The sequence below is a fragment of the Meriones unguiculatus genome, chromosome 14 (assembly GCF_030254825.1).
Source record: "Meriones unguiculatus strain TT.TT164.6M chromosome 14, Bangor_MerUng_6.1, whole genome shotgun sequence".
NCBI classification, from domain to species: domain Eukaryota; kingdom Metazoa; phylum Chordata; class Mammalia; order Rodentia; family Muridae; genus Meriones; species Meriones unguiculatus.
This window is the reverse complement of record NC_083361.1, coordinates 85,152,006-85,174,840: the sequence shown is the minus strand read 5'-3', so window position 1 is coordinate 85,174,840 and position 22,835 is coordinate 85,152,006. Positions and strand designations below refer to the sequence as shown.

The 22,835-nt window shown below is 41.4% G+C and overlaps 1 protein-coding gene across 1 annotated transcript; it reads left to right on the top strand.

The window, feature by feature from the left end:
• The first annotated feature begins 416 nt into the window (after positions 1–416).
• Spcs2 (signal peptidase complex subunit 2) lies at positions 417–21,805 on the top strand. Its single transcript, XM_021658989.2, has 5 exons — positions 417–574; positions 10,220–10,303; positions 10,773–10,933; positions 14,263–14,397; positions 20,827–21,805. The coding sequence occupies exons 1-5, from the start codon at positions 461–463 to the stop codon at positions 21,011–21,013; spliced, it is 681 nt and encodes a 226-aa protein (XP_021514664.1). The 5' UTR covers positions 417–460; the 3' UTR covers positions 21,014–21,805.
• The last annotated feature ends 1,030 nt before the right edge of the window (positions 21,806–22,835 follow it).

Below are 22,835 nucleotides of genomic sequence, written 5' to 3'. Positions count from 1 at the left end.
GGGATAGAAAGGGGTGAATTGCTGGCTCTTCCCCTCTTTTTAAGAGGGGAGGCTACATCTGGGGCTGGAAAGACTCATTCAAGCAAACTTAAATTTTCAGCCACACCTGCTTGCGGCGTCGTTTCCGCCTCCGAACAGTCCGCGGAGGCGATGTGCCTGTCAGGCGCGATGCACGCCTGCGAGCCTGACGGGAATCTCGGAATCGCTCCACGGTGGCACTAGCCACAGTCTTCCCCACCCACTCCTTAGTAACCCCGACGCGGCGGCTAGCAACGTAGGCGGCAACCGGCGACGGCAGATTCTAACTACAAGTCCCGTCAAGCTCCGCGGCCACATTCAGGCCTCGTCAGCACACCGAACTACGGATCCCTATGGGCGCTGCGTGGCGCATCACGTGAACAGCTTCAGCCAATCCGTTCCAGACAAGTACTAGGGGGAGGGAGACACGGACCGAGACAAGATGGCGGCGTCGGCGTCGCAAGGCGGGAGAGGCGGCGGTGGCGGAGGCAGTAGTGGGGCTGGCGGCGGCCCCAACTGTGGGACAGGCAGCAGCCGCAGTGGTTTGTTGGATAAGGTGAGGATCTAAGTCCTGGGGACAGTCTGGAGCCCTGGGGATGCCCAGGAGGTGGTGAGACCACCTTTCCATCCCCGCCCCCCTTATTTTCTTTGGCTTCTCGAGGAGCAGTCCTCTGAAGCTCACCAACGCACGCTTGTAATCTGCCTTCTCAACACTTTGAAAACCAACTCAATCTGCCTTCTCAACACTTTGAAAACCAACTCTTCCCTTTAGGCCATCTCTTTTTGCAAGTGCTGCTGGTCCCTGTCGCTGCTCACCGCTGCATCTTCTGTCAGTGACGGCACGGTTTCACCCCAGTGCTTGCGTTTCTATTGTGCTAGCAGGGCAGTCTTGAAAATGCCTATTTCACCAACGCGGAAAACTGAACTCTCAAAGAAATTAAAAGAATCTACCCCAAGTCGGTATTCCCCAAACTCTTCCACCGTCACCCTCGCGCGTTACTGCAGATTCCAGAGTTCCTTTTACTCTCTAAAGTTTTTAGGCCTTTTTTTTTTCTTCCATGATACGTCAAATAATGAACAGTTTGTATGTTGACTTCATTTGCTGGGCTGACAGGAAGCATTAAGGTTCCTTTTCCCTCTTGCGTTTCCTGCCTTTGTCTCTTCTTACCCTACTTGTCCCTTGCTTGTCTGCACCAGCTAGCTATTTTCCACTCTGCCTAATATCACATCCTTATCCATAAGGGCTTAAAGGAAAGGAGTCGGGGAGCTCCTGGATTGACTTTCTTGCCCCTTGCACAACATCTTGAAAGAAACAGTTGTTTGAAAAACAGGCCTAGTATTAGTTTTGCTTCTAGCTATGTGACCAAAATATACCTGTGCCCCCCGTGTCTGTTACTCAATGAAAAATGAGGGGTTATGGCCCCTTTCCAGTGTTTTCTCTTCCTGGTTGATGTGATGCGTGTGAAGCATGATGCTTTACTATAGTAAACCATTTCTCATGAAACATTTTAATGAAAAAAATGTCTGACTCCTTTGTGCCAAACAGATGTTTAGGGGTTAAGAAATGAATACCTGACCATGTTGCAGAGTTGGGATCCAGGATTTTCGTAGCTTCCTACATGGTAGGCAAGTGCTCTGCCATTGAGCTATATTCCTAGTCTGCTTGTCTTTTTGAGGGTCATTAGCTTCGAATTTGAGACAGGGTCTTGCTGTGTAGTTAAGCTGGTCTGGAACTGGCTTTGTGCAGGACCCAGGGATCAAAGGTGGTTTGTGAGGCTTAGCAGTAAGTGTCTTATCCATGATATATCTCTGGTCTTGCGTTCTAGTGTAGCATACAAAAAGCCTTGGATGATTATTCATTACTGAACTTGAATTTCTTTACCACAGTAAACATTGTAGGTATTCGCATAATAGGTTTGTTACAAAGATTAAATTATATAATACTGATAATGTTTGTTTTAAAGGCCTATATAAAAACGGAATGGCAAGGGATATCAGAGAGGACCATCTGGAAGGTTGTTCATTTTGTTTTGTTGAAGCAGGGCCTCATTGTATAACCCAGGTTGCTCTTGAAAGTAAGTCTTCCTGCCTCAGCCTGCCTAATGGTGAGATTACAGGTGTCCATCAGACCTCCCAACCCCAGATTGGAAGATTTGGTCAAGAAATGAGAGACAGAAGAGCAAAAATAGTCAAGAGCTGTTTAAAGTCCTTTTTCCTGGAATCCGCCATTTCTGTTTGCATTAAATTGTTCCCTCTCTGGATTCCTCTAAAACCTAGTGCCCCTGGGATTTGCTTTATGTTCTGCTCATTCGTATTTTTCCAGTTTCTTGTGAGGTTTCTCTATACTGATCATTGCAGAGTGAGTGCTTGCAGGCCTGAGTTTAGCTGAAAAAAAATGCCACTCCAGTCTTGGGAAGAGGATGTTGCTTTGAAGTATCTGAAAAAAGCTGACTGCTGAGGTGGAGAACATGGGGACTTGTCCTGAGTGGAGCAGGGCTAAATGAGCAGAGAGGGTTTGTTCTGAGGGAATGAGAACATATGGTATGTTCAAACGAGGATGTTGCCTTTAATAGAACCACTTTAATTTTATTTCTCTTCCTCCCTTTGGGGCCTTGAGGACGGTTTTTATTTCTGCACCTGTAGTTTCACTTGCTGTGAAGAAATGCAATCAAGGCATATGCATGTACTTCATCTGAGTTTCTGCTCCTCGGAAACTGACTTTTAAGAACAAAGCCTCACATAGTTCCTGATTTTTAAAAAATAAGTTTGCAGATCTAATCTTCCATCTTGAAGTAACAGTTCACTGCACTAAGCTGTTTTTGGCCGGACTCTTTCAGCATATTTTGTCCTATGTGGCAGGTATAAAGACTAGCTGTGTCCCAGTTTGCTTGGACTATTACAACTTGGTATGTTATTTATTTTATCTTTTTTTTTTTTTTAATTGTTATCCAGATCTTTTTAACCTCATAACCTGGGTTCTGTCTCATGGTTGGATTCTCAGTCTGACCTTAGAACACAGATTCTGTATCTTGGTTAAAAGCATAGCTCTAGAGCCAGCCTTGCTTTGAATTCTGGCTCTCTCCAGCTTGTATTCTTGGACCAGTTAACCTTTTTATAACTCAGTTTCTGCACCTGCAATGTGGAGCTAATAACTGTGTGCATGCACCTCCCATCTTTCCTCCTCTCTGGGTTTTGACTGCCTTAGCTAAATATTTTTAGTACATGGTGTGAAAACTGACCATTGCAGATTCCCTTGGGTTTTAGTTAAAAACAAAAAGGTATCTGTACCTCCCAGATCAGAATAAGGTTTTGTAGTTTGATTCCTGGGTGTTCATACTTTCACACCCTTTGTTACCTGTACGTTTTAATAGTAAAAAAATTTTAAATGGAGATACAAGACATAAATTTTACAGTCCAATGGTTTTTAGTATAATCGGAAAGCCGTTGGTACACAGTTCCAAAAAGCTTTTACAAGTCCTCCCAAAACCCAATACCCATTAGCACACATGCCCTAGTCCTCCTTCCTGGCTCCAGGCTATCACAAAGAACTTGTTTTCAGTGAGGAAAGTCAAACTGAGACTCTGAGGCGTGCACGCTGGGGGACTGTGCCGCTAAGCTACACCGTAGTGTAGTCTAGTCCTGCCCCTGGGTTTGCCTGTTTGGGACATTTTATGTAAATACAATTATACACATGAGCCTGTTTTATGTAACGAGCATCTTTCATTTCCCACGTTCACACATGGTGTTTGTTTGGTTTGGTTTGGTTTTTTTGAACTGAGGTTTTTCTCTGTAATAGCCTTGTCTGTCCTAGAACTCGCTCTGTAGGCCAGGCTGGCCTCAAACCCAGAGATCCTCCTGCCTCTGCCTCCCAAGTGCTGGGATTAAAGGTGTGTGCCACCTCTGCCCAACTCACCACAGGTGCCTGGCGTTACAGCTAAGTCCACTTCCACGGTATCACATGGCTTCTGCGAATCCTAACTGGGTCTTCACACTTGTTGACCAGTGCTTTGCTCACTGAACCCCTTCCTCTGCAGATACTGAGGCATCACATTTTATTTTTGTCAGCTGTTACTTGAACTCTGCACCTTGTGGCTGTGATGCCTGCTGTAAACACAGTTGTCCACAGTGTGGATATTACCAACTCTCTAGGCTAAGTACCTAGAAGTGGAATTGCTGGGTCACGTGGTAACTGATATTTTAATTGACTAATTGTTTAAATGTGATCTGTAGCCCAGGCTGGCCTGAACTGGTGATTGTCCTGCCTCAGTCTGCTGAGTGCTAGGATTACAGCTTCCTTGGTGTTTACTGCTGTGGTTGGCCATGTGAACCTAGGTGAATGAATGAGGCAGACTAAAGTCTCATTCAGTAGCCAACTTTATTCAGAGCCCCAGACAGTTTGTACTGTGAGGGTTAAGAGTCATCCGAGTAAAGGACAAGCCGCTTGTGGCACAAAATGTTTCCATAGACACAGATGAATAATAACAGCCGAAGTAAGGTCACTCCTACTTGCTACACCTTGGAGGAGCACAAAAACACATCCCAAGAGCAATTCCATGTTCTGAAGAAACTCAGCTCACAAGACTCATGTCTTGTTTTCTTATAGGCGCTCAGAAGTTCCCTCACATTGGACTCTTTTGACACGTTGGCACTGTGTTCAGCCTTCTGAGGAACTATCAAAACTGTTTTGCACATATTGGGGATGCCACTTTACATTCACACAAAGAATCTAGAAAGTAACTTACAATGTAGTGGCAGTTTTTAAACTGGTTGTATGTAGTTTCTAAATGCATGATCTAACATGTCCATAGAGTAAGAATTCAATCTTTTTGTGGTTTTGTTGTTTGTCATTTTTGAGACAGTCTCGCTGCGTAGTGCTATTGGAATTCTAGAACTCACTGTGTGACAAGTGTGGCCTTGAACTCAACGTTTGTGTGCCTGTGCTAGAGTGCTGAGACTAAAAACGAGTACTGGGCTTTATTGCCTTTAGGCAGGGTCTGGTGTTCTAGGTGGGCCTCTAGCTTTTATGTAACCGAGGATGACCTTGAACTTCTGATATCTAACCTGCACTTCCCAAGTGCTGGGATTACAGCCATGCACAGGTTCATGTGATGCTGGGGGTGGGACCTAGGGCTGCCTGAATGCCAGGCAAGCCCTCTACCAGCTGAGCTACATCAGCCTCCTCATCTCTTTAATCATGGAAACCTCTCTGTGCACCATTTTCAGCCTTAGTTCTCAGATGTATTGGCATCTGAGTGAGATAGTTAAGCCATGGATTCCATGAGCTGAAGCCGTCCCCACAGAACTTAAGTGGTGTAGGCTTTCTGAGTCATGGGACCATAGAGAAGGCAGTGGCAGAACTTTTTTTTTTGGTCAGTTTCTCTGGAATTGCCACTAATGTGCATGTTCATAGTTTAATTGACACATGATAATTTCTAACCTCCAGCTAGCTCATGAATTTAACCACTAATAGGCACTTGTATACCAGTAATTTCCATTACAGTAGCTCTTGGCCCTTAAAAAAAAAGATTGAAATTGAAGGTTCCATGTGCTGCTAAGAGCTGTAATCTTGTCTTGGTGATACCAGGGGTTTTCAATTTGTATCTAAATTAAACAACTACATTCTCAAGGTACACATCATTTCTTCCCAAATGAACATTTCTCCCTTTCTTTTTGCATTTGTTACTCCTGATCTTGCTACGGGTATATATGGAAGATGAGGGTAGATACATACTTAAACCCAAGTAGTCCTCACGGCTTCTGAGTATTAGTTTCTCTTATCTCCTTATTATTGATTAGAAAATTCTGGAGTCAGGTAAAATATAACTGTAGAGCATCCAGCATACACAAAGGAGGATTTATCCCTTTTCCTCCTGTGCTCCTTCTCTTGGGAAATGGTGTGGTAGTTCAGACAAGTGGTCTGCTCCCTAATTGTGATAGCAGGCATATGTTTCTGCTGTCGCGTTACTTTGTTTCTAAGTCCAACCAGTTCCACACCATAAATGTTTGCTTTTCATGCCCTGGCTGATGTTTCTGAACATTGAAGCTCTGTACTTTAAAAAGGCCCATCTGATTTATACGTTGTTAGTAGTATTATAAATTACATGTCTCAGGTGTCAGCCTTTGTTAACCAAGTCTGCACATTTGTCTGTGAGATGATTTTCAGAATAAAACCAACAAACTCCATTAAAACACATGAAGTTGGTTGATACTCTCCCACTTAAGTCTTATCTATCTCCTGCTTAAAGTCAAGCTTAGCCCTGCAAGCAGTCCTTCTAGGCTACGGTTCCTCAGCCATACTCCTTGTTCCTACTAACGCTTCTGCTTTGCAGCTTACATCCAGTCTCTGAACTGGAATAGACAAAAGAAGATAGTTTTTATTGTTTTTCCCCCCCAAATCAGAGTGAGTCCTTCCTTTGATGCAGCACTGCCATTGTCACCCCTGGTGTCCATCTCAGAGTGAATTGAGGAATCCTGCGAGTCAGGCTAAGGAACTCTCTGAAGCAGTCCACTGCAGTCTTCATATCGCTGCATAACATCTGCTTCCACTGTTACTGAAGTAAGAGAAAGTGTTCCTGCTGCTGTATTATACTCCAGACTGTCGATTTGCTTAGCATATCTGATGACCAAAAATGTTTTCCTTTGTGGACCCATCTCCAGGCCTTGATGCTAGAAGATGCACGGGAACAGAGGCTGTAATCCCCCAAACAGTTAATTCTGAAAATGATTTCCCGTATTCTTTACATAGTCTTCAAAATGGAGATGTATTTTAAAACTTCCCTAAGCATCCGAGAACTGAGATCCCAATGCCATGACTGCAGGGAAGTGTCTTTGTAGAGCTTTCTGCAGTGGAGACTCAAGTGAAATGAATCCAGTATTCCATGAAAGTCATCAAGTATCCCTTTTCTGTGAACTAGCTATTTCTGACCTCCAAAATGTGGGCAAGGATAAGCATGTCCTGTTCCTCTGTTGATAGAAAAGTGATTTCTAGTAACTGTCGTGACTGAGAGCTTTTGGTTATAATATAAACTTGGTATTAAGTAATACCAAGTCACTACTGTGACTGTATTGAAAAGATGGCAGGAGGAGCAGGAAAAAATATATGTTCATGTGCCAGGAGAGTTCCCCAAGACTGGTGACATGTTTGATAATCCATGAGACTCAACATGTAATGCTGCTTGTAATAGACCTATCAGAGCCCCGTGAGACAGAGTGCAGAGGAAATCAGGTGGTATTTCCGGGTTCCTGTGCCATTAGACACCCTTCAGTAAGCAGAACTGTGACAACACACGGGAAGTGTCCACCAGGGGACCTCAGCAGACACCCACCCAGCACATGGTTATCCTTAGGGCTGCTTATGCCTATTCTGTACAGACTCCTAGAAGGAGAGGGCTTTGGCATAGATCACAGCTTGGACAAGGAGCTACTTTTAGTGTGTAGATGTTTTATATCGATATAGGGAACTGTGTAACAGCGAAGCTGCCAGATAGCAGGCAACCTGGAAAGTATGCCTTTCTGAGGGTGGCAGTCCTTAGGAAGATTTACCTTAATTACTTTCTATGTGTTGCCCTTCATTATAATCTATCCTGTGAGGTCCCATGTGAAACAAATTTTACCTTGTCTATCTGTTGCAAGTGTAAGTGCATGTGTGTGCATGTGTAGGCCAGAAACTGACGTTGGGTATCCTCAGTTGATCTTTTTCTCTTTGAGGCAGAGTCTTCTGTGTGGCCTTGCTTGGCCTGGAACTGTGTAAACCAGACTGGTCTCCTCAAATTTAGAGAGCCCTCTCCTTCTGCCTCCTGAACACTGTGATTAAAGGCATGCAGTACCAAGCCTGGTTCCACCTTATATCAAAGAGGATCGCTTACAGAGTTCAGAGCTCACTGATCTCCTTAGCCCCTGCTTTGTCTTCTTATTCCCCGTGAGTTGCCCCTTGTTGAAAAGATATGTTATAATTCAGGGGACCTTTTCTAATCACCCATTCTAACTCCCAAATAAATGACACAGAGACCTATTAGGTTTGTTCAGTTAAGGGCTAAGCTCTATAATGGGCAGATAATGATTTATTGTAATATTCTATGTTAGTTTTGCTACTTCCCAGCCACATGCCCTGAATTACTTACCATATTGGTTCTGCCTTAGCTGCTTCTGCTCCATCAGGTCAGTCCTCATGGCTGTATTCCTTATCTCCCTCTTCTCTCTCTTCTCTCTCCTTCACCTCATGGTTCCTTCCTGAGACCACCCCTCTCCCCCATACACACATACCGGATCAGAGTCCAGCCTGTCTATCTTCTCTGCCCAGTCATTGGATGTTTAGCTTCTTTATTAACAAATCAAAGATAATTGGGGAGCAAAGTTTACAGTGTTGATCAGTGATCATGACAATGCCCACTTCTGGACTGCAATGAGATCTCAGGGCCCAGAATTCTGCATCTGAACCATCCCCCATTACCTTGTGTTTAGTTTAGGAAGACCAGAGAGAAGGGAAAAAAGATACCTGCATAACAGCAGAGGGGATGTGATTCACATACATTTTAGGTGAGATTTTGAAAATGATGGGAAATAACGGCCAAAAAAATAGACACAGAATGTTAGTCCTCACTTGTCATTTCTCTGTTGTAGCAGAGAGGGCTAAGGTTTTTCATGCATACAAAGTAGAATGATGTACTGTCTCTTTAGAAACCAGATTATAGCTTTTCTCATGATTTTTTAATTCACTGGAAAAGTTCCTATTCTCTCTGCTGAAGATTCTGGGCACCAGGCAGTAGAGTTAGAGCGGAGGTTGATTCCACATGATTCTGCATTTTATCCCTGAAAATTATGAGGAGTTGTAGAGCCAAGTATCATTTCTGATTGTGTTACACTCTGATATTTCTCTGGGGTAGGGGTCTATGAGGATATGTTTTTTTTTTTTTTTTTTTTTTGCTCTTTTGGAATAACAATTTTCAAAATGACTTCACAGATAGTCCAAATCTTGTAGGCTTGGCTCTACAGATTCTTTGGGGTTATTAAAGTGAAATATACTTGACTGAATGCATATGAGCTAGCTGTTATTTTCTTAGTTTAATATATATTTTTAAAATTAGGTGTCATGCTTGATTAGTAAGGCTGACAGGTTGTGAGAATCAATATTCTAAAATGCTACTAGGAGTAATTAAGAAAAATTTTTTTTCTAAGACATTGATGGGAAACTATTTTATTTATAATGGCTTTAAATATAACTAATTTAGTGGCTGGAGAGATGGCTCAGTGGTTAAGAGTATTTGTTCCTGCAGAAGATCCAAGTTCTGTTCCAGCACCATATCAAGTGACTCCCAACTGCCTGTAACTCCAGGTCTAGGGGATCGGGGGGGGGGGGGCACACATACAAGCTCAAATACACACATGTAATCACACAGTGCATACAAACAACTCTTAAACATACACAATATTCTGTTTATATTTTTTCCTCTTTACAGAGTTTAGGTTTTCTTATTTGTATGTCAGTGGGCAGAGTCACAGCTTTTTAAAAAGGCTGATAAGATAGAAATGTTTTCTGTCTTTCAGTAAAAGAATCCATTCTGAAACCAAATGAATTTGAATTGAATTGACTGTTAGTGATCCAGCCCAGGGCCGCATCATCCTAGGCAAGCGCTGCATCTGAGCTGCGTCCCATCCATGGTTTCTTCCCCAAGTTGCTGTTGGTCTGCTGTTTTATCACAGCAACAGAAAGCAAATGAGGACACTTGGCTTATAATTTAAAATTTGATGTTTTCAACAGATTATACTGAATTTGCTGTCTTAAGTTACAGTATGCTAATAAAGTATTGTGTTCACAATAATATTTTAAAAGAGACCTTTCCTCTTTGTTAGTGTCTGTAAATTCCTGTGTCTGTATTTTTTGATTTTTATGCCTACAGAATATGAGGATGAACAAAGGCAGTTTTTTCTACTCTCATCTGTGGGTAAAAAGAGCGTGGGAGTTCACATATGAGTTCACATAGCACATGCGCGCGTTTTGGTTCTAGGCTTGTAGTGTTTGAGTTTTCTGCATGGAGACTTGTACAGCCTACATGAGAAACCACCTGATTACAGTGCGTAGTCTCCTTAACAGCAGAAGCCAAAGCCTAAGTGTTCCTATACTTAGTGGTCTGAAAAAAGTAGCTCATTCTATATTGTATATAAGGCATGTTTTCTGATGACAATTTTTCTGTTTGTTTTGTAGTGGAAGATTGATGATAAGCCTGTGAAAATTGATAAGTGGGATGGATCAGCTGTGAAAAACTCTTTGGACGATTCCGCCAAAAAGGTGAACATGCCTTGTCATGGATCTCTTTTCTTACTTGAAGTTACCATAGTTTTCAAAGTTAGAAAATGAGCCAAAAAGGGCTCCTAAAGTTACCACAGAGTAAGTAGGCAGCACTGTGCTATAACATGGATGCGGGGATATCACGAAAATTGGTAGCATTGTTTGAGCTTGATCTTCCAGCACAGAAACTTAGGAAGGTAGAACATCCATCTATGCTGAGTATTTGCAAAGAGAAAAGAAAATGGTAGCTGTGCCCTGTGAGAGAAGTTGGGAATTTTAAAACTGAGGACTTGATACGTTTCTTCCCCCTCCTTTGGGATTCGATAAAGATGGTTTGAGTGTAAAGTATATGCTAGTTGAAGAGAAGTAAACGGTTGTTTCCTACAGTTATGACTTGACTTTAAATGGCAGTCAGTAAGAGCCAGAGGAAGGAAGCATCACTGTTCACCTGTATCCTGCTTCTCACCAGGTGCTCCTGGAAAAGTACAAGTATGTGGAGAACTTTGGTTTAATTGACGGTCGCCTCACCATCTGTACCATCTCCTGCTTCTTTGCCATCGTGGCTTTGATTTGGGATTACATGCACCCCTTTCCAGAGTCCAAGCCGGTTTTGGCTTTGTGCGTCATATCATATCCTTTTTTATGCTATGGTTTGCTTTTTAGTAACAATTCTAATATATGCTGCTAAGTCATCCTTGCTTTCCATAAAAGCTTTGATTTTAGGTCTTGCTAATGTTAGAACTAACATTAAAGTTGTGCCTGTAAATTCATATTACATCATTGATATTCTGTATTCAGTAAGGTTATTTATCTGCAGTGTTCTTAATGATTAACTAATAGATAGAAACACTACAGCAAAACACACAATGAGTGAGACCCAGCTCTTTTAACCTGTTAGGTTTTTTTCCGTTAGATTAGGTTGCTTTAATCCATTTATTCTAGACTCTTAGTAGAAAAACTTTGGATTTTAGGAGTTCAGATTTGTTTGATATTTTCCTTTGAAGCTGAAGAGCTGGTTTGGGAAGCCCTGAGCATGAGATGTGGATTTGGCCCTGTGTTACAGTGAAATTGAGGGCCACTCTCAGGGCTCTACAACATGGGTTTGAGATTCAAGGTGTTTGTGATACTATGCTAGAGGAAAAAATGTAAGTAATACCCATTAAGAATTGCAAAACTGAATGGGACACTGGGCATGGTCATATACACTTGTAATTCCGCTCCCAGAAGGGTGGGTTACAGCGGTCATGAGCTTCAGGGCGGCTAGGGCTACCCGGCAGAACCTTGTGTCACTTAAACATTGAAAGAGGAAGGAAAAAAAGACTGGGGAGATGATCCAGTTGTTAAAATGTTTGTTACATAAGCACAAAGACCTGAGTTTGCAACCCAGCACCCACATAAAAGGCTGGACATAGCAGCACAGGCTTGTAATCCAGTGCTGAGGAGATGGAGACAGATCCCAGGGCCATCTAGCTGGCCGTCAGTGTGCTCCAGGGTGGTTCAGTGAGAGAGCCTTACTCAAAAAATGAGGTGGAGAATGATACAGAAAGACACCTAGAATCGAACTCACTTACACACACATGCGCACGTGCACACACACTTCTGTGTGCCCATACCCATATGTGCACACATCTGAATACATGCACATACCACACACAAATGATGGGAGATTTTATAGTGTATTTGGTATATAATATAGACGGTCCTCAAATTCAAAGAGTTGAACTTAAGATTTCTCTACTTCATAATGGCATGAAAAAATATCTGTACAACCATTGTAATTTCAATTATCAGTAGAGTACTCAATAAATTACATCAGATAATTCAGCATGTTATTATTCAGTAGGCTTTGTATTAGATGAATTTGCCCAGTTAGTGGCTGATGTAAGTGACCTGAGCACATTCAAGGTAGGCCAGGCTAATAATCTGTAGTATTTGGAAGTGTGGTGTATTATATGCACTTTTAATTCACAGTTACAAAATCCTGTTGTACGCTGAAAATTTTTTCTCTCTCTTTTATGATAAACATTATTTTTTAAAGATACTCAATACAAAGAACTTTATAATCTTAATTACAAATTTTATATGCATTCATAGTATCATTTTTCTGTGGTCCTCCGCTCCCATCAACTGTCCCTTAGTATATCAGTATATAACTGTTTTACACTTTATAACTTAAAAGATATAAAGGAATTTATTATTATTATTATTTTTGTCCATTAAAATTTCTCTGAAGGTGAAGGTGTTTGCTAGAATTTAGAGTGAAAGGAGAGAACTGACTCCTGCAAGTTGCCCTTTGATCTCCACGTACTCTCATGCATACATGTTTCCCCAAATAAATAAATGGAAACATTTTAAAAGTATAGATATATATTCACATTACTATGTAGAACTCTACCACTAACTAAAAAAACGTATCTTAAGACTTTACCTTCCTGGGGCTGAAAAGAGTGTAGTGGTTAAGGTACTTGCTGTGTTTGCAGTAGACTGGAGTTTGAGTTCTGGAACCCTTGTCGGTGGCTTGCAGCCATCTGTAACTCCAGCTGCAGGGACGCGGCACACTCTCCTGGCTTCCGCAGGCACCCCCACTCACCTGCACATGCTCCACATGGACACACGGACACATGATTTTAAAACAAAGTAAATCCACTGTCAGAGGCAGTTAGCAAGCCATCTTAATAAAGTACCCGATTGAAAATAGTATTATTCCAATAGATTAGTTACCCTGGTTTGAGAATTTCACCATTGAAGCAATCTAAAGAATATATCAGAAATTCTAGAGACCATTCTCAAGACAATAACGGCAACCTTATTACACATAATTTCCAAAGGAACTACTTTGACAGTGTTTCAGTTGTATTTGTTTAAAGCAAAGCATGACCCTAAGTTTATGTCTTACACACAGTGCTGGTGACCACTGCTGTGAAGAACTACTGTGTGCCTCATGGCTATAAATAGAAACTTCATGACAGTTCTATTTTTGTTTGTCTGAGATAGGCCTCAGTACACTAACCTTAAACTTAACAATAGTCCTGACTCAACTTTCCAGGTGGTGAAATTATAGGTCTGTACCACTGTGCCTAGTTTCATGACAATTCTAAAAGTGCAGTATTCTCATTGTAGAGATGAGGGTACTTGGGGAAGAAATTAATTTATTAAATGCTGAAATGCAAATCCAGGACTGTTTTAACTCTAAAGTCAATATCCTTTGCCCTATACTTCCTTCCTCTCTAGTTCATAAAATTTAAATGACATTCCACAACATGTTAGTGGTTCGATAAAGAGTTGATATGTCAAGCCAGTACAGTAATGTATTTGCATGTATATCAGGCATAATTGCTCTCACAGTACACTAATCTAAAGCCACTTTGACATTGATTGAATATAGTCAAATCCACTGTGATATAGTTTATTTATTTTTTTATTGTTAATTTTACATGTGTGGTGTTTTGCCTGCGTGTAAGTCTGTGTACTACATGCAAGCCTGGTGCCCGACAAACCCAAAAGAGGGTGTCAGATCTCCTGGAACTGGAAATAGAATGTAGTTGCCTGTGGTGTGGGCAGTGGGATTCAAACCCAGGTTCTCTGCAAGAGCAGCCAGTGTTCTGAATTGCTAAGACATCTCTCCAGCCTCTGATCCATTTTTTTAATGGAGAAATAAGCACAAATCATAACAAAGTCTTGAGGAACTAGGTAGCAGGACAGTCTTAGGCCTGTTTGTCCTGTACCTTTTGTCTCCTTTCTGAGGTGTCTAGAGAACTAACTAGAGAAAGCCTTGTTTCTTTTAGGTATGTAAATACAAGGGTAAACAGGAAATAACTAAATATTCAGTGCTTTAGTGGTAAGATAAAATTTATTCAGGAATATCAAGAAAATTTTTGTAGCTCTTGTGTGTCATTTGTTGTTACTTTGCTTTTCTTGTGTTTACATATTTGTCTATTTTCCCTTAACATTATTTGAACCTATTTTGTGATGATGGGGATTCTGACCATTTATACCTCCTACAAGGAGAAGAGCATCTTTCTTGTGGCCCACAGAAAAGATCCTACAGGAATGGATCCTGATGATGTCTGGCAGCTGTCCTCCAGCCTCAAAAGGTAACGGTAGTTCTTGGAGATTCCTAGCCCTGGGGTGGCGTCCTGAGTCACAGGTGTCATGACTCTGCCTGTTCTATGCAGTCATGGTGTTAGTTGTGTGAAATGGAGGAGGCATGAGTAGGCTAGTAGGCTAGCTAATGAGCAAGAAAGGTTATTTATAGGTTGCTAACTACTAATTTGCATTTCCAATCATCCTGAACAGTTTGCAATAGTTTTCATAAGACTAGAGTTTTACATCACATTTTCAAATAAGCTGCGTATGTACAAAAAGTTGATCAAAATAACTTTAAATTTCCATCAATATGCAATAACCATGCTAATACATAATATTTGACACTAGTAGATTTAAAAAATCTACCTTTTATCTTGTAATCCTATATCCCCACCTCATTTTTCCCCCCTATCTCACTTATACTGGCTAAGAGAGAAAGAGAAGAGAAAAAGAAAGATAGAGGGAGGAAAAAGAAAGAGATCCCTGATTTTAACCATTACTTTTTTTTCCTTACTGTGACCAATTCATAACCCACCAAACAACCAACAGTACCCCACCCCACCTCTTGGGAATGGGGGCATTGTGTTTTTAAAATTATTTTTTGTTGTCTGGGGAAAAACATCTTTTTGGGTACCCTTAAAAAAGTTAGGATATTGGCCAAATGCTAAAAAAGCTAGCTGAATCTTTTTCTGTCCAGTCTCTGTGTTTTTTGTCCAGTCTCTGAGTGTTCTGTACGGTTTGTTTTCTGACCAGTCTCAGTGTTTTTTTGTCTAGTCTCTGTTTTCTGTTTAGTCTGCATGTTTTCTGTCCAGTCTCTGTGGTATCAGTCATTTGGGCTAGCCTTTTTGACCTGGGTATAGATTCTTGAGGAAACAGTAACTGAGGCAGTCTGTGAGACTGAAATCACCTGGGCTACTTGCTTTATCTTCATTGTTATCTGGTCTTTTGCTCTGAAAATAACTTTTAAAGATAACATTATAGGTACATTTTCTATCATGAGGACCAGGTAGCCAACAAGATTCATTTACCATACCATGCTAAGACATTCATGTCTCAGCTAGTAGAAGGTCTTTCCTGGTCAAAGCTAATCTTTGTAAGTTTTGTTGGTAACCATATTTTTTCATTCCCTGTAGATACATAAGCATAACCACATTCTCATCTCAAAACTGTTTGCAGGTTTCCATCCTGCTGTCAACACGTCCTTCTAAATGAATGGGTTGTTCTGCAGACACATGTCCAGGAGCATTCTCAGTCCCGATTTGTGCAGCTGTCCCCATAACTGCCATTATTTCCAACAAATGGGTGATTACACAGTCAGCCATTTCAGAACTTGAAGAGTTGCCCCTGGAACCCTCAATATGTATCTATGGTATGGTGTACATACCTTTGTTTTCCAAATTCTGCCAGATGAAACACATCTATCTGCCAGATTTCATTTCTTTTGGTACTCCTAGGGTTACTCCCAGCTGGTAATGGAATTTGGTTATACAGAGAACATATAAGGACGTTTTAAAAAATTATTTCTTTGGGTTGGTGCTAAGTGATAGAATTTTTTTTTAAACCTTTACTGTTAACATGGTGTTTTTCATGAAATTTCGAGGCTTCTAATATATTTCCTAGTAGTAATTGATCAATTTCCTCATTTCCTTGTGCTAATGAACCTGGCCAACCTGTATGAGACCGAATATGAGTAATATATACTGGATAGTTTCTACTTCTGATGGCTTGTTGCAATTGCATAAATAACAAAGTCAATTCTAAGTTATCAGGAATAAATTCAGTTTCTATATGCAAAACAACCCTTTCTGCATATTGAGAGTTAATAATTATATTAAGAGATTCAGGAAAATCTAATAATACCATAAGGATCACATATAATTCTGATTTTTGAACTGAAGAATATGAGCTTTTGATTACCTTGCTTATTTTGTTTCATTTATAACCTGCCATTCCCATCTTGTTTGCATTGGTTTAGAATGTTGGTGCCTCTGGAATTGGTGTTCCCTTTACAATACATGGGAGAATCCAGTTAGTTCTTTTTATAAAGTATATACGTCTGCTTTTAGGATATTTGTTATTAATTTCTCCCAAGTAGCTCTCCAAGTTCTCTGCCAGTCTTCACTGATTACCCACAATGACATCATCTCAGTTATTACTAAGAGGCACTACAATTTCAGCCGGGTCCATTCCTGACAATTGATGTAGTCTTATTCTGCCTTTTATAATTAATTCAGAAGTCTTTTCTTTGTGCATCTTTAATTTTTTACTTTATGTGCTAAGACTATCCATTTCATAATACTGGCTTCCCTTTGCATAATGAGCCCAGTAGGAGAATGAGTTGAAGGCAAAATGACCCAAATGCAATCAAGTTTAGGATCAGTTCTATCCACACATGTATCTTGCAGTCTGTTCTACCAGAATTAACTCTTTCTGCTTCAGTTCTTAGACATCTTGGGCTGTTTAAATCTGAATCTCCTTGTAATGTTTGAAACATATTACTTAACTCATAAGTATGTAATCCAATTGTAGACCTCAGCCAGTTAATATCTTTCATTAATTTTTGAAAGTCGTTAAGAGTTTGCAATTGGTCCCTACGGATCTGTACCTTTTGTGGTTGAGTTTTTTTGCTGACTTATTTTATAATGCAGATAGATAATAGAATCTCCTCTCTGTATTGTTTCTGGAGCAGGCTGTAACCCCCAGCATGGCAGAATTCTTTGTTTCCTTAAACATTTTTTTCTAAAGTATTTGCTTTAGAATCAGCCAACAAAATATCATCCATGTAATGAGAAATGATAGATTGAGGAAATTGCTTATGAATTATTTCTAACAGTTGTCGCACAAAATATTGACAAAAAGTCAGACTATATAACATCCCTGTGGCCACACCCTCCAGTGGTATCTCTTTATTGGATGACTATTGTTCAGAGTAGATACTGAGAAAGCAAACCTTACCCTGTCCTGCTCATGCAAGGGTATTGTGAAAAAGCAGTCCTTTAAATCAATTATTTAGGCCAGGATCTAGGTAACAAAGGAGGTAAAGGAATTCCGGTTGTAAAGGACCCATTGGTTGAATTACTCTGCTCACTGCTCTTAAATCTGTTATTATCTGTCATTTTCCTGATTTTTTTTTTTTACAACAAACACCAGCTGCTCTTGTACCAGCTGTTGAAGTGCCTGCCATTTTATTTTATTTTATTTTATTTTTTTTGTTGTTGTTGTTGTTGTTGTTGTGAGCCACTGCTCTTGCCACACAGGTCTGTTTGATAGCCACTTTAAGGGCAGGGCTGTTGGTATTTCAGCAGTGGCCCCTCTTATAAATTTGGAAACTCAGTCCCAGTGATGTTCTGTGCATGGACAGTGGGCACAGCTTGCGATTGTTCTTGATTACACATAGCAAAACCTTCCCCAGGAGCATCTGCCATTTCACCCCTAATTTCATCTTTGCTGTCTCTGGGACTGCAGGAATATTAATTTGAGTACCCCATTGTTGTAAAAGATTCCTTCCCCATAAATTTATGGGTATGCCAGCCACATAGAGTCTCAGCTAGAGTCTCAACTTCCCTGTCTGCCCTTCTGGTCCCACACAGTTAGTTAATCCACCATACATTTTGGCTTACTTGAAATAATTTACCAGTTCTATAAACTGTGTATAAACCTTCTGAAGGGGCCATTTTGGATTCCAAGACTTTTGGAAGAGGATACTGACATCAGCTCCTGTATCTACAAAACCTTGTATTTCAACTCATTTCATTTGTACCATTAATTTGGGTCTCTGATCATTAATCACTTTGCCAGAACACATTTTCCAGTATTCCCAAATGCGCCTTTTCTTTCTCCCGAAGCAGCTTTATGGTTGGTATAAGGAAACAGCAACAGCTGAGCAATTCTATCCCCTGCATTAATTTGCATCTTTTTAAAAAATATATTTTTATTCTGCCTGCATGTGTGCCTGCATGCCATAAGAGGGCACCAGATCTCAATATAGATAGTTATGAGCCACCATGTGGTTGCTGGGAGTTGAACTCAGGACCATTGAATATACGGCCAGTGCTCTTAACCTCTGAGCCATCTCTCCAGTCCCTTTCATCCCCTTTTTTGCATATGCCATGATTTTAATTTCTTCCTTGCAATCTCCATCTACAATACCTGGATGCACCATAAATCCTTGAGAAGTTAATCAACTTCTTCCCAAGATCATCCCTACTGACCCTGAAGACAAAGGACCATAATCACCAGTGGTTATTTTGTAACATCCGGGGATAGTGTAAGAGAGTATCTGTGGCCAGATCCAAAGCCCTGCTGCCTTTGGTGGCATGGGAAAGATCAGCAATTTTTAGTTTTGATCTTCTTCCCTGCTTGTCACTTCCTGGCTGACCAAAAGAGGACAGCTTGTATTTTTTGCTGCGGGGTCTCTAGCTGACAGGGCCCTCCCTCCGTTTCCCTGATGGCAAGAGGTTATTTTGTATGTCCCTTTTTGAACAGCAATCCCTAGACCAATGCTTTCCCTCGCCACAGTGGCTATAAAACCCTGGGAGCCTTTGTAGTCCTTTGTAGCCAGAATCTGCTTGTTCCCTTTTACAAGTACATGTACCGTATTCCTCAGAGTTAACGCAGCTCCTATTTTGTGCTCTGCCGCGTTTAACCTTACAGTTTGTAAATGGCCAAATTCACCGCATTTAAAGCACCAGGTAATTTGATAACTGAGACCTCTAGATGCAGCTTGTCCTATGATATTGGCACAATGCTCCTGGAGAGCCGGTATCAGTTGTCTCTCTTATGCATTCATCTATTGGGGCTCCTCCTGCTTTCACTGGTTTAAGTGCTCTCTTACATTCAGTATTTGCATTCTTATATACCAAGATTGGTATCAGCGCTTGACTGGTCTCAGGGTCTGGTATGGCTCTATTTAAAGCTGAACCCAAATCTTTGTAAGCAGTTGGTGATGGCTTCTCCAGGGCCTTGAATTACCTTAGTAAATGAGGTGGGTGTTTTACCAGGATCCTCAACCACATCCCATGCTCTTAACACTGCAATACGACATTGTTCAGTTACTACATCATGAGATCAAATTTGTTTTTGTAAATCGGCATAATGGCCTTCACCAAGAAGCTGATCCTCATCAACATTTAGCCCCCTTGTTATATTTTGGTGGTCTGTTTTTGTGGCTTCATTTCTCCGTCATGATAACCACTTAGAAGCTGCTGACCAGCTTCTAAGACAGCTGACACCAATCCCTTCCAGTCGATTTTGGGTAGCCCAATTGCTTTGCTTAATGAAACATGAATGTATTCAATACTTTACGATGGACTCTTTCAAATGCTTTAAATCTAGCCTGTCTGTTGGATGCCATGTCCTCTTACATAAGCCTCACCATCATCAGCATATGTTGTACAAACACTGGGAAAGCTGATGGTGCTTGCGTAGCCCCAAACGACTCCTGGCAGCGCATTTAGCTAGACAGTAACCTGTTTTCCTGTGCTGCCTCCTGCTCTTCCCGGCCTCTTGCCTCACACAGGTGTTCTGGGCACCTGGCATCAAAAATGTGTAGAGCAGGATGGGGTGGCAATCTGCCTTCCAGCCTAATTTGTTTTCCTCTTTCATCTTGTGGAAAATTTCCACTCTCAAATGTCAGGCCCGAACCCTTTTGTTCTCTTTTCATTGGCACTTTTTGCTCTCCAAACACTTCAACCTCTATTCGCAAACTCTAGGTACATAGCCAGCTCTGAAATCCTTTCTAACACCAGAGAACTGAGTGACCCTCCTGAGTTTTCAGCTTTCCTCCACATTTTCCCACACGGAATATATAAAGACTATGAGGCAAAGCCAGAAAACCTGCTCTGGGAGACCCCCCAGCGGCAGCAGCTGCTGTTTTGCCAACCTCCTTAAACGACATTGCCAACTTACCAAAGTCTGACGATTCCTCCACTACGTTAGAAGCCAAGTTAGTGTTATTAAATGCTTCTTCCTCCCTTCCACCCCCATTCCCCTGGCACTGGGTAGGAGGGAGAAAGGGTTAGTGGGGACAGGAGCCAGAGTTTTCTCTGCTACTTCCTGCTGGGTAGGGGTTGTAGGATTCATTTGGGGGCAACACCATATCAGTTGTCCAGAAGTCCAGGTAACCAACAAATCAGCAAACAGCAAATGCGGCAGCAGGACAAACCAGCAGCAAGCAGTCCTCCTCCAGGTAGATGCACCTTCGTCCTCTGGGTTATCATATTTATATCCCTCAAAGTCCTCAGAATTCAACTAATTCCACCTGGCAAAGATCACACTCCGCATGAGACACCTGACAGGTTTGGATACCCTAAAACCCCTAACTTGGAATTTTAACAAAAACATGTTTACATATCATAAACCAAAACATCCACAACAAAGATCCTTTCAGTTTTTCAGTCTCTTTGGTTTTTGACTTGTTCTCTTGTCCTGATGCTTAGGTTTGATGACAAATACACGCTGAAGTTGACCTTCATCAGTGGGAGGACAAAGCAGCAGCGAGAAGCCGAGTTCACCAAGTCTATTGCTAAGTTCTTTGACCACAGCGGGACACTGGTCATGGATGCATATGAACCTGAAATATCCAAGCTTCATGACAGTCTTGCCACAGAAAGAAAAATAAAATAGCCAATTCTAAAAGCGTTCTTTCTGCTGGATCATACAAGTTACTGGTGGGTAGGGGAATTTGGTCAAGTCTGAAATGTTAAGAATGCCCCTATATAGTCCACTCTGGATAAATAGAATTTCCTAGTGCAGATATCAAAGTTGTATCTTTTGACTGCTTGCTGTAGCCTCCTTTGGTCTGCTGAGTGATTTTGTGTTGTTTTCCTTAAGAAGCATTTTTGTAACAGCTAAGCATCCTTTTTCCTTTGTACTTAATAGTACTTTATACAGTACAGCTCTGTGCCGTGCAGCGTTTGAATGCTCAGTTCTTAGGAACTATTAACCTTGCTGGTGTGGTAGTGCTCGCCTTTAATCCCAGCACTTGGAAGGCTGAGGAGGGTGGATCGAGTGGGAGGCCGTCATGGGTTGTAGAGCCAGGCCCTGTCTTGGGGAGTGGGTATTGTTAACTTGTTGCTGACTTTGTGTTAATCCCTGGTTCGGCAACATTTCCTTAAATCCAGGATACAACTTCTTATGTATGACAGCTTTCTTTTACACACCATTTTTGTGGGTGTGTATATATATTTGACTTGGGGAGAATTATTTTTTAAAAAGAAAATACAAAATAGCTTTTAATTTGTTTAAAATAGACCTGCCTGTTACATTTTGTGCTCTTGACCAATTAAAGAAGCCAGTGGCATTTTTAGTTTTCTATTCTCTGTTTTCCACTAGTATTGCTCCTGTTGATTTGTTTGTGCCCTTTATTAACTGCCATTTTCTAAAATTTTTTTCAATAAATGAAAGAAGATGTGAAAACGTGGAGTGCTAGTCTTGAAAGAAGGAACAACACAGCAAGTGCTTTGCTCCTAGTCCCTTCTAGGCTGGCTCACTGTCCAGAGGCCCCTGAGCACCTGGAGCCAGGGACTCCTTGCTCCAGTGATAGCAGTGACACTGAGAGCTGGCTATGCTCTGGGCACTTTACATGCATTGGCTCAACACTCACAGCAGTCCTAAGAGGCACACACTTTTGTCTTTACTTTACACACGAGGAAGCTTAGACACAGAAGTGTTTGCCACACAGATGGTTCTAGAACAGGAACTTAAATCTTAGTAGTTTGGCTCCAGATATTATGTTCCCACGGTGAAAAAAAACAACAGTATCTTTTTCAGCATTTTCTCAACCTAGTCAGAAAACTTGGCACTTGACAAGGTCCTGTGACTTTCAGGAGTATAATTCTAAGCCTATTACCCCAAACTGTATTCACTTTCTAAAAACTGTATTCACTTTCTAAGAAAGCATCAGAGAGCATTGTGAATGTTCTGTCTCGCACTACCCAGTGGCAATTGTGAGACCATACTGGCCAGATGTTGAAGTCTTGGATTCTGTACTGCACTCTTTCTTACAAGTTCCTTGAGCTTCTGATGCTGCTCTTACCCCCTCTAGTAAAATTAACAGTAAAGGGCTAAAGGTGGCTCATTTAACAGTGTGCCTGGTGTGCAAACATAGGATCCTGAGTTGATATTCTAGCTTCCAAAATTCATGTAAAAAGAAGCCAGTGGCGCAGTGGTGATCCCCATGCTAGGATTACAGAAGGGTCTCTGGGGCATGCTGGCTGGCCAGCCTAAAGCCAGGGCTGGGGTGATGACTTCGTGGCTAAAACCCTTGCTGTGTCAGCAGGAGCAAATGAGCTTGGATCCCTAGCACTCAACATAAAAGCCAGGAGTGGTGGGTGAGTCACATCTAGCCCTCGTGTTGGGGGAGCAGAGACAAGGCAGAGGTTAGGGCCTTGCTGGTCAGCCAGTGTGGCTGAAGTAACAAGCTCCAGTCTCTAAAGTCAAGGTGTAG

What these genes read in the sequence shown, in the direction of transcription:
- Spcs2 (XM_021658989.2), top strand. Translation starts at nt 461, where the DNA reads ATGGCGGCGTCGGCGTCGCAAGGCGGGAGAGGCGGCGGTGGCGGAGGC. An exon ending in TTGGCTTTGTGCGTCATATC is followed by an intron (nt 10,934 to 14,262) that starts ATATCCTTTTTT and finishes CATTATTTGAAC; the next exon opens with CTATTTTGTGATGATGGGGA. An exon ending in CTGTCCTCCAGCCTCAAAAG is followed by an intron (nt 14,398 to 20,826) that starts GTAACGGTAGTT and finishes CCTGATGCTTAG; the next exon opens with GTTTGATGACAAATACACGC.